Below are 12472 nucleotides of genomic sequence, written 5' to 3'. Positions count from 1 at the left end.
AGCTTTTGCTCCCTGGGCACTGACAACAAATTAAAATGCTACTTAAAACCTCAAAATCTGGAACTCTGATGCCTGTGAAATTGATGTGGTGAAAGAAGCGTCCAAAATCATTAACAGTAAGATAAAGAGGGGTGTACTTCCTTGTGGCTTAGAGTATTGGGGGGAGGAGGAATTGACAACCTCTGCCATCCAGGAACGGAGAACTTTAAAACTTCGCAGCTTACGGTGCTGCAGCTGAATTCTTTCCACCTGTCTCCAAACCTGGCAGCAAGAGGCAGAAGTTTATTCAGGAGATGAGAGAGGGAGCTTCCTGCATTCGTAAACCCTACTCCTAAGTTCTCCAAAGAGAAAAACCTGCAGTAATTGATTCCCGTGGCATGGTGCCATGGTGATGGGAACACGTGACTTCGGGGCTGCTTCCCTTGTCATTTTGTGTTAATGTCCAGGCTGAGAAGTGCTGGTAGGTGTCTACATTGGAACCACAGAGATGCCAAAGCGTGTGTGTGTCTGTGTGTGTGTGTGTGTGTGTGTCCCCCTCCCGGGATCACAGTCAGAAACCTATTCAGCCTTCAGAAAAATAGAAGCACATCTGAGAGATGTGTCACATGAGCTTGAGTTAGCAACAGTCGTCCTTTTCTCTCCCGCAGCCCCAAGCATGCTACCTGAGGCATGGACTTATGTTACACCCTCCACATAGGCATGGAGTCTTGACCAGAAGCATATACTGAGGGACAGTTTGGCACACGCAGCATGACATCGGGTAGCAAGGTGTTCTGTTTCGTTTTGCATCCCATTTCAACTTGCTGTGCCAAAGGATTTTTGTAGAGTCATTTGCATCTCATCTCCCCCAAAGTGTTTTGGAATTCCCCCATTGAACTCTAAGGGTATCAAACAGGTACAGAGCTTGCCTTCAAGTCAGTTAAGAGAATTCCCCATGACTGTTTATTTTGGAGGAAGTCATGTCATGAACAAGCAGCAAACCAATTACTCAGGCTGCATTCCTAGGGAAAAAAGCCCTCTTAATTGCGTTGCCCACAGTCTGCTGGCTCTTAATTACCACAAGCTAAGAGACTGGTGTGTTGCTGGGTTAGAAAAGAACCATCCCCCAGCTTGGGGCTTGTCCTTCGCTGGTTTCTCTGCCAGGACAGGGATGATGGCTTTCACAGCACTGCTGGCACACTCCAGCAGCTGCTGTACAAAGTAGGGGGATATCAGCCAAGGTCTCCTGTTGCCAGTGGACCCTTGCGAACATCTGTGATCAGTGGGAGTTCTGTACAGGTGGGTTGAAAGCTGTTTCCCTTTCCCAGTTTGAATTTTGGTGAGGTCCTGCTAGAGGGACAGATGATGATGGGATTGTTCTGGTAGGGTCGGAGGGAATCCATGGGGAAGCTGGATGACATGGTTCCGGAAAGTCATTCCTGTAATGACAGGCAGGGCCAGGTGGGCTACGGAATGAAACGCACACCGATTGTGCCTGGGTTGTGATACGCTGAGAGTTAACATTAGCTCTGAGATATACCGTTTGAACCCAGGACCACATCTGGTCTTTATTCTTAGAGGCTTCTGCAATTGTTGGCTTGCTCATGTGACTGACAGCTTCCTTTGCCCTCATACCTTTTTTTTTTCCTGTAAAGGTTTTCAATAATTAAGTAGTTGGGTTTTTATTAGAACAGAAAGACTTCTCTCTTTGATCTCGTTTCCCCTCCTGAATAGCCTCTATAACTTACTCTCAAGCAGCCATTTCACCTGCTAGATTTAGTGTAAATGTTAAATTTATGGTTTAAATACTCAAGGGGGACAACGGCAGTGTCTTCATAAAATTTAACTAATTTGATACCTGGACATCCATAGCATCAGGGATTTTTCTGCCAAATGGCAGAGACAAAAATAAGACATATTTGCTGTCAGGTTTTAGGCCTCACTGGGAAAATGGTTCGGTGGTCCACTTTAATCATCCTGACTGAAACTTGTTTAACGGAGACTCTTGGTCGAAATCACACACAAGGATTTTGCATGTGAGCATTGAAAACTCTATCACACCAAACCCTGAATTTTAGGTCAGTATTCACCCAGGTTTTTTCACTAGTTCCTTTCCCAACTATTGCTTCCTTTGCTCCCTTCTTTCATCTGTCCATTTGTCCATTTATCCATCTGTCCATCCACCATATATCCATCTATCCATGCATTTCTCTTTTATCCACTCATCCATTCATCCTTCCATTCAGCAAGTTGGTGTTGAAAAACTACTAAGTGTCAGGTTTGGTGTGAGCCATTGGAAATGATATAATAAATAAGATGGTGCCCTTCTTCTTGGAGCTTATAAATGATTTATTGATTGCTCCTTTCAAAAAAAGGATTCATTGTCACAAATCACTAAAATTTTTTATGCATTTGTTCCATCAACAGATATTTATTGGGTATCTCCTGCATGCCAGACCCAGCGCTAATATACAACAGGAACTAAAACAGAAAACATTCATGTCCTCATACAACTGGGGAAAGATAAATAGGCAGATCTGTAAAGACCCTCCTCATGAGGCCTAAAGTATGATGAGCATATACTTTCAAAAGGTAACAAAGCAAAAATATAATATAAAACAAGTACTCACATAATAAAACTCATTCAGCTCTTAATGATAATAACCTAAGTGAAGTATTCATCCAAAGCCATAAAAAGCTATAAAAAAATTGAATTAGATACTGTGATAGAGCTATGGAATTCTTCCAAGTTCCCCAGCAGCCTACGCAGCATAGGTAACCACGTTATTTACTTAGCTTTTATTTTCAGATCAAAAAAAAAAAAGCATAACATGTTCACTAAGGAGACAGTGTTTTCCTAGTTCCTAAAAAAGTTCTCACAGGGACTTCCCTGGTGGTCCAGTGGTAAAGAACCCGCCTTCCAGTGCAGGGGACCCAGGTTTGATCCCTGGTTGGGGAACTCAGATCCCACATGCTGCAGGGCGGCTGGGCCCGCGAGCCACAACTACTGAGCTCGCGCGCCTCAACTAGAGAGCCCGCGTGCTCCAAACTACAGAGCCTATGCACTCTGGAGCCTGTGCGCCACAACTAGAGAAGAAAGAACCCACACGCTACAACTAGAGAGAAGCCCGCGTGCCGCAGTGAAGAGCCTGCATGCCACAACTAAGACCCGATGCAGCCAAATAAATAAACACTTAAAAAAAAAAAAAGTTCTCACATAAAGTTTTCATATAGGGGACACCAAGTGATGGGCAAGGAAGTGTCCTCAGCAAATGCAGCAAGCTGAAAGTAGCAACAGTGACAGGTTTCTGTTCCATGGTCCTCTGTCTCTTTCCCGTGGAAGGGATGCTAAGGACATAGCTGACAGCTAGTCATGAAGAAATACGAGGTAGAAATCTTAGACAATGTGCACAGTAAGTGACCCCGGCCTGAATCCTCCTGAATGCTGCCTCTTTCTCAAACTCTCCTGGTGGCCTTAGCACCCCAATGCCACTTGTCCCAGATCCAGGGCATAGCACAACCCACCAAAGCTCCAAGCTCCAAGGAGAAGCACTGAGAGTAGTAGATGGGTGAAGGCCTAGGGTTAATTAAGTAAGTCTTCTTGCCTCTTGTTGCTCACAGCATCTCATACCCTCGGCCCTTTGGAGCCTTAAAAAATAGAATTTGCTGTTGTGTTAGACTCCATTAAAACATTCAGTGTGAACTGAAATTCATTTTCCTATCCAGTCAGTACTTGCCTTTACTTCTCCATTAACTCCTCTTTCTTGCCTTTTGGAAGAAATCATTTGACTTAGACCCATAAATGATAAAAGAAAGAGACAAAAAGAAGGACCATCCTCTGCTTTGGCTTGTATTTGAGACTGATTTTCGCGCAACCTTTAATGACATTGGCCTGATACCTCATCAGCACTTGTAGTTTTTCCTGTTGTCCATGTAAATCGCTGCAGTGGCCTTCAGTCTTGGCAGATACATGAACTGTAAATAATTTTGCCTTAAAAATGGATTGATTTGTTGAGTTTCCCTGGTGGCACAGTGGTTGAGAGTCCGCCTGCCGATGCAGGGGATATGGGTTCGTGCCCCGGTCTGGGAAGATCCCACATGCCGCGGAGCAGCTAGGCCCGTGAGCCATGGCCGCTGAGCCTGTGCGTCCGGAGCCTGTGCTCCGCAACGGGAGAGGCCACAACAGTGAGAGGCCCGCATACCTGAAAAAAAAAAAAAAAAAAGGATTGATTTGTCATTTTTAAGCCACATGAATTCTTTTCATTGTTTAAGCTAAGTGCTGTCTGTATTCATTTGCTCTTCGGAGCATGTATTTTCAGCTCACTTTATAAGTACCTCCATTTTGAAATCATTCTGTGAAATACTAATGAGCTGACTTTTTTCCCCATTTCCATTTATAAAATCCATTGCATCTTCCCAATTTCTCTGGCCTGTCAGTAATAAGGAAATCATTTGTTTTAGGAAGGTTGGCGCAGTTTTGTTTTAAATGGTCTGATGACACAAGTTCACAGCCAGATGTGGCCAAGGATTTCTGTGGAGTTTTCAAAATTGAAATCGTTTTGTTTTCCTAATTGGCCCTGATTTGATACTCAGAAGTAAAAATCTTGCTTCAAAAATATCCACATAGTGACAACAGCTAGTGTTGGAGATATTCAACTCAATATCTGGTCCTCCTTTCCAAGCGTTTATTCAAGCTGGAGATCTGGAGGTGGATATTTGTGTTTCTGAGAACTCCTCCTCCCTCCCCGTTCCCCCTTCCCCTTTCCCCTTTCCCCCTTCCCCTTTCCCCCTTCCCCCTTCCCTTTCCCCCTTCCCCCTTCCCCCTTCCCTTTCCCCCTTCCCCCTTTCCCCTTCCCCCTTCCCCCTTCCCCTTTCCCCCTTCCCCCTTCCCTTTCCCCCTTCCCCCTTCCCCTTCCCCTTCCCCCTTCCCCTTTCCCTCTTCCCCCTTCCCCCTTCTCCCTTCTCTTCCTCCTCCTCTCCCCCATGCAGCCTTTCAGCAATGCCTATCAAATCTGGCACCAAAATATCTTTTGACTTTACTTGTCCCTCCCCCTTGTCACAGCTTTTCCCCTTGTATAAGCCACCCCGGGTCCCTCACCTGTTCTGCACAGTAGCCTCCTGACTGGCTCTCTGCTTTTACTCCCACCCACATCAACCTGTTCTCCAGACGGTAGCCAGACCAAACTTTCTGGAAATAAGTTGGCTCCTGGCACGTCCCTGCTTTAAATTCACTAATGGATTCCTCCTCCCCAAAACTAAGAGTGAAACCCAAACTCCTTAAAGTAGCCCACAAGGCCCTTGCATTATTTGGTCTCCAAGTTCCTCTCAAGCCACGCCACCCACTGCTGTGCCACACTAGCTACCTCTCTACTCTCCAAACAGGCAAGCTCACTTTTGCTTTGCAGACTTAGCACATGCTGCTTCCATTAATGGAATGTTCTTCCAGAGGCTTCTCCTTACTACTTACCTTGCAGGACACTGCAGTGTGTTGTCATCAGTCTGTCATGATTATTTGATTAATATTCCATCTCCACACATACACACACACACACACACACACGTACCTAGATACATAGGTATAAATTCTCAGGTACTATCTCTTTCTTACTTACACATTGTATTTTTCAGAATCTGGCTCATAGCAGGTGATCAGTATGTATTTTTTTTTTTTATAGTGTTTATTTTTATTTGTTGACAGTTTGCTTTATTTATTTATTTATTTTTGGCTGTGTTGGGTCTTCGTTTCTGTGCGAGGGCTTTCTCTAGTTGTGGAGAGCGGGGGCCACTCTTCATCGCGGTGCGCGGGCCTCTCACTATCGCGGCCTCTCCCGTTGCGGAGCACAGGCTCCAGACGCGCAGGCTCAGTAATTTTGGCTCACTGGCCCAGTTGCTCCGCGGCACGTGGGATCCTCCCAGACCGGGGCACGAACCCGCGTCCCCTGCATCGGCAGGCAGACTCTCAACCACTGCGCCACCAGGGAAGCCCCGATCAGTATGTATTTATTGGATGAGGGAATAAATGTATTGCAGGTTACTTAAGAGGGGCTATTCTGGATGTTCTATCATTGATGGATTGCGCCATCCATGTTCTTAGCATGCATAGAATTACTTTAATAGACTTGAAAGTGTATCTTTATTAATGCTTATTTGAAGGCCAGTTTCTCACCTAGAAAAATGAGGTGAGAGACAATCACATTTGGTGCAAGTCAGATCCTGTGTTCAGAAGTGAATTTGTCCTCATGGCCCAAGTCTTCTGGGAGGGAATCCAGACTGCTGAAAAGGCATACAAGGTGACTTTAATTTGAGAGCTATATAAACATGGCTTTTCTCCTGGACAGTTCTGGACCCTAACCAAATAAAAGATAATGTCATATCTAATTAACATGTTCTCAGAAAATAAAAAGGCATATTTTGAACTTTCTACACACACAGAACATAGCTTCAAAAAGCTTAGGTGCCAAGATACTAAATACAGAATGCATTTTCAAATTAAGTCATTTTCATAATTGAACTTGAGAGGAAACATAAAGCAAGGTTAAATCTTATCAGGGAAAAATCCAAAAAGCTTCCAGATGCTCATGTGTTTAGTCCGTGAGGGTGGGTTAGAATATGCCATTTAGTGATAGGTTAGCGATGGCCTAGTTTTTAGAGCATATTCTCAGGATGCTGCTGTACTTTCATTTTCCAAATTTAGGAGCAAAGTTTAGATGGCATTCAAAGGGGATGCAGAGGCGCAGTTTGATGGTGAGGCAGTTTTGTAGACTCTGTCCAGACTGTATCTGTCATTTTGTGATAAATTGAACCTAAATGTGTCCTTTATGGGGAAGGTGAGAAAAGGTGATAAAAGTTTTTAAACAGCCCAAGCCATTTCTGGTAAACTTAATTTGCACCCTCTGGTTATGGTAAAGCTGTCTCTTCATTTAAACTTGAGATTTCCAGGTCCTCTGTGTCAGATTTGTTACACTGGGACAGCCATCGAAGGGTCTTGGAAACCCCTGAGGTTACATACAGAATCTGTGTGCATGCATTTGTGGGCGTGTCTGTAAAAGCATGTGTGCATTCGCTGCTAGAGAAAGGTCCAGACTCTCTCAGTGGGACAGGGTTGCCGGAAAGGTATTTTTCTCCTGTTCAGGAAGAGGCAGTGATTGGAAGAGGTTACATTTCAAGAGGTTACCGAGTATCCCCAGGAAAGGAAGAAGAAGATTGTGAGGTTTCCCTCAGGTAATCCCGCAGTGCGGCTCACAGGGTCCTGGTGAGGCTTTGTGAAGAGGAACCTCTACACGAAGGAGACTGGAGCTTCCACGGTCAGAGACTGACTCTAACCATGAAATGAACTTAGTGTCAATGGACCAACCCCACATCTAGCATTTGCTACTCATCTGAAAAACCAGGCGAGGGTAGTCATTTGAAGAGAGGGATGGAACTCTCATGGTTAATCCAGAGGTCCTTCATCTGTTGAATTATTTGCTTTCACTTTTAAAATACCTTCTTCCTGCCCTTCCAAGAGGAGAGCGGACACACAGCACTACCAAAATGTAAAAAATAGAAAGTAACAGTCCCATTAATTCTCCTTACCGAGGTTCGTTTCTAAATGAAAACAGCTTTACATTTGATCTTGATTATAAAAAACATTCTCTGTACGTTATAAAAATAAGAAGTAGGCAGTACAGGAAAGTATTAGAGGGGGAAAACCCACCCAGAACCCATCTTTTTTTCTATTTATGCTGAGGTGTGTACACTACACATGCTTGTTTATAATGGAGACCCTTACAAAGACCACAGTGAAGAGGAAAACAAATTCCCACGCTCATGCAAAAGGGAATGGGGATTGTATCCTTCGTTAATGTTTTTCTGACTCTGCAAATCTTCAGCATGTCCCCAGGGGAATCAAGATGGCAGGTTTTGATCTTCTTAGGGAATAGAAAGGAGATAGCTGGCCCTGAGAACCGAATTCACTTTGAGGAGGTCCCTGCTGGAAGCTGGCAGAACCAGGTTCTGTCCCAAGTCTTCGGAATGCGGATCCATCCAAGTCTGAGCGGAGCCCTTGATCCTCAAAAGGGAACGATGGTGATGGGGGGTAATGGTGATGGTTGTCCCTGTCCAAACATCGGTGTGTTTTCCTGACCTCTTCACCCAGAGTATGTTGTCCCCTTGAGTCTGAGTGAATTAAGCCCCTCATATAGGTGGTTCCCAAGACCTCTTTGCTAGTTTAGAATATGGTCCTCCCACAGGCACATCAAGTATAATTTTATACGTTTCTCCCACAGGCACATCAAGTATAATTTTAAAGGGTCTATCTTACCTTCATGAAATACATGCCCAATTTTTGACTTTGAATCCTTGCTAAAACCTATCTTCAGATCTGTGATCTGAACAGTCAAGGGAATATGAGGTTTTTGTCCTCCTTGGCCTGACTTCAATGCTTATTTCAAAGCAAGAACTGGAAGGGAAAGAGTAGAGGGACCTGAGAAGTAAATGAACGGGACCTTGGAAATTTCCACGGAGATGTGAATGGAAGATGGAGGCTACCCGGGGGAGAGAATAAGGCAGAACGGTGTGATAGGACTGATTGCAAGACTGAGGGCAAGATTTTGACACGATAAAGAACTTGAGGGAACTGGAATGTCTAGGTCAGAGATCTTATATACTACTCAAAAATCATAAGCTATACAGGATCTATAAGACAGGCCGGAGATGCCCCTTTACAGTGCTCTGAAGCAGTTAAGTGTAGTGACATGGCGTCTGTTGTGTGAGAGGACTCCAGGATTTTTCTTTTGAATAGGGGGAACTAAACATCTGGGCTTACCACATCTTTCATTGGAGAAAATAAGAGCTGAAATTATTTTATTTCCCATGCAGTATTTTTCCTCCCACTAGATTTTGCTGTTGATTCAGTGGCCCTTCCAACAAAGAGCATCTCCTAAAATGGGAAGGGTCTTTAGCTGAGCAGAATTTAAGGAGCAGGAACCTACTTATTCTACTGAAATTGAAATGAAATTCTTTGCCTTTGACTACTACTCGGAGTTTGGACAAGTTGCAAATCTAAGAAGGCTGACCCCTGGAGGTCAACCCATATATAAAGTTGGATCTTGGTTTTCAACCAGCAGTAGTATCAAGAGATCAAGAGGTGTAATGCGATGTCTGCAGAATTGATTCACTAAGAATTATGAAAGCTCTTCAGATAATAGTTTTTTATATACTTGTAAGTACAAGTGCACACATAATGCTAGGCATGATTTTTTAAAGATCTGATCCATGTTTCTTACAGGCTAGCAGGACTGGTGGTAAATCCTTAGCAAGAAGTTGGGTATTTTACTACTGAAAAAGGGAAAATGTGGAGTCCCAAGGAGCATTTTTAGCCCTGATCGTATTCCTTCTGGATATTCTAGCTTTCCGTTTAAACCACGCATGGTATTCTGTGTCACATGTTTGGTTTAAAAATGAAGATGTTAAAACGAGTACATTTCATAATAAGTGAGCCCAGTGACTTAGCTGAGAACCTGTGATGAAAATTGGATTTGTTTTCTGCTCCAGCCCTGAAAGCAGTATGGTTTACCATGATGTCCTTCTGTCTGGTCCACCCCTCTATCTGTCTGCCAGTCCCCGGGGGATTTACCTGCATTCAGCTTGAGCCGAAGGTGGAAGCCAAAATGTTGTTGATAAATTTATGTATGTGTGTGCAGAAGTGCTGCACAAAAACAAGCTGATGGAAAACACCCACTCCGGGAACCAATAATAATCTCTTCTTGCCCCTCTCACTCGCTTCCTTTCAGCAACCACTGGAAAGAAAAGACAGCCAGAATAGCTCCCAGCACAGCGCTGCCAGCCACCGAAGCCTGCACACAGCCTCTCCCAGCCACGGCACACAGGTGCTACCCGAGTTCCCACCCGCCGAGGCCCCAGCTCCAGATCAGACTGACGGCTCTGGGCAGAAAAAACCAGATCCTTTTAAAATCTGGGCCCAGTCCAGGAGCATGTATGAAAACCGACGTGAGTAGCACCCTGGCTCCTGTCTTCCCTGGACTCCGCCGCAGGGCTCCAACTCTCTTCTTGAGGCTTGTTGAGAATAGATTGTCAGTGTGTGAACAGGAGAGAGGTGAATCCAGGTGAGAGGTGACAGTATCTCAGAGCAGTGGTAGAATCTGCTGGATAGTCACCGAGGCCCCGTTACGTCTTCTGTTTGGGCAGGTGGGGTAGTCACGGATGGTCATCAGATGAAGGGCCTGGGTAAAATGGATTTATTTTTCCTCTCCGTTAAAAGAAGTGGCCGGAAAAAAAAACAGAAAAGACAAGTGGCCGGTAAGCGCTGCTGCTTCATTAATTCTTCCCTACATGGAGACGGCAGCGTCCTCTGAGCTCCTGTCCTGTGAAACAGCTCTGATATACAGTAGAACATAAATACAATTGGTTTGGATTGCAGGAGTAATGAGAAGAAATTAAATGCTTTCTTAGTGGTCTCGGGTTTTAAGGATACTGGCCATTTTTTTTTAAACGTTATCAGTCTTTCTAAACATTCCCCTTAAAAAGAAAAAAAAGAGTAGTGAGTGGTTTGTGCTTTAATCATTTATACTGTGGTTAAGTATGTTCCTTTAGCTTCACCTTTTTGAAAAATACGAACTAGTGATGTCATACATAATACCTTTTGGGCTGTTACAAACCGAGTAATCCCTTCACATTTAATGTTTTACTTTTTATTATGAAATGATTTCCAAAAACTATTCACTATAAACAGTATTCACGTATCTTACTGTTACCAAAGTTCCTAAAATGCTTTCATCTTAGGGGATACAAATAGGCCATTTTTGTTTGTTTTGGCTGTTGCTCTTACTGACCTTTTCTTCTGAGTATGATCGGTTGGGATGAAGCATCTATGAAGAACATGCACTTCATTTTCCCTTTTTTGGCATAGGATAGGAGAGAATGATTAATGAGGGAGGAGGCTGGGTTTGCTGAAGGGTCAGATTAAAACTGGAAGAGAGAAGAGAAGCATTCTGCCTTTCCTCTTGGTCCCCAGCCCCCTCAGCACAGGTTTCATTTGAAGCCACAGCTGTAGTTCTCTTAGCAAAGCCCCATGGAGGGCTGAGGTATGGGGGGGAGTGGGGGAGGGGAGGGACACTGCAGCCACCCACCCACCCCCTTGGACTTGGCTGTGAAGCATTTTACTTGCTGGCTGGAGCCACTCCTCTGTGACCCAAACCAAACAGGGGAGTGAGAGCAGCATCCGTGCCTGAGAAGGAAAGTGGCCCACGGTGCTGGGTGCAAGTCAGCACTTAGGAGGCACGAGGCATGACTGGAGTCTTGGTGATGATCAAGTTTTAGAAGTCACTGAGGGCTCCCTCTGTGCGTTTCCTCTTCAAGGAGGAGAAATCATTGCCTTCTTACTACCATAGTGCGTGGAATTAAGTAGGCTGTTTTGACTAAGGCTTCACTATGCTGGCAAAAGCCTGATAACTTGAGAAGGGATTTATTTAGTCCCTGGACTAGAAAGACCCCTGAGTACACCTCACTCCGGGCCAGAGGAAATGAAGTTCCATTTGGAACATCCCTTGTAAGCAGTAGTTGCTAAGCATGAACCTGGCGTCTGTTCTCACTGTGTCTTCTCACTAATTGGAATGATTTCATGGAAGAAATGTTTCCCAAAGAGGAATATTTTCACATTTCTCTTTAATCATGCAGGTCCTTCAATCAATGGCCCAACTTCAGTTGATGTGGAGATAACTGCTTTGTTGACTATGCCCCTGCTTTTCTCAGTAGAGTACACATTTATGACTGAGTTTCCCATGTATGAATCTTTTTGCGATAAAGTGAATCGGGTTCTGAAGTGCTGGTGCGGGCCTCATGGATTGACAGACAATTCTAATGCACCCAAAGAATAGGAGGCTCTAGCTCAGATGCCATTTTTACCTTGATGGAAGCAGTATTTCTTCAGAATTTGGTATTTAATCCATTTTTTAAAAAAGTTTTCACCAGAAAAAAAATAAGAAAAAGATGTAATTCTGCGACAGCCAGCTGCTTTAAGCATTGAATGAGAGGCAGACTGAAATATTTGTAATGGTGCCAGTTTAGGCCTTAACTTTCTTGAACATCTAAGGAATAGGATCTAGCAGCACAAATGAGAATCAGGTTTTTTGCTGATTAGAGGTTCCATAATTGAGTGATTGTAGCAACCTGACCGATGTTAAAATTCACATAGATTTCTTCCTCACCACTAAACCAGGATAATGATGAGACTTTTCCCTCCATGATAATTATTCAGTATCTGTCACAGATTTTCTTTTTTTCACAGTACCTATGAATGAACCTACGTCAATCTTGTTTTTTAATCAGTATTTGGCTTTATCCCAGATCAGTTTCTGCCATTCCCTTAGGCTGTTTTTTTATCTTGTCTTTTGGGAAAAAATGAAAAAGTAAAGCATGTAGCCTCATTAGATGTGATTCCCTGCCCCTCTTCCCAAGACATATTAAAATGAGCAAAGTACTCCAGGAAAAAAAA

General features: G+C 44.0%; 1 protein-coding gene across 10 annotated transcripts in view; it reads left to right on the top strand.

The window, feature by feature from the left end:
- Positions 1-12472, top strand: part of MAGI1 (membrane associated guanylate kinase, WW and PDZ domain containing 1) — a 635889-nt gene that overhangs the window by 590400 nt on the left and 33017 nt on the right. For all 10 annotated transcript variants that reach the window (XM_060109161.1, XM_060109156.1, XM_060109160.1 and 7 more), the window contains one exon: positions 9753-9969. In XM_060109161.1, the coding sequence (XP_059965144.1) occupies positions 9753-9969 (217 nt within the window). The remainder of the gene's footprint in view (positions 1-9752; positions 9970-12472) is intronic.

This window comes from Mesoplodon densirostris, chromosome 10 (genome assembly GCF_025265405.1).
Source record: "Mesoplodon densirostris isolate mMesDen1 chromosome 10, mMesDen1 primary haplotype, whole genome shotgun sequence".
Lineage (NCBI taxonomy): Eukaryota > Metazoa > Chordata > Mammalia > Artiodactyla > Ziphiidae > Mesoplodon > Mesoplodon densirostris.
This window is presented reverse-complemented; position numbering and strand designations above follow the sequence as displayed.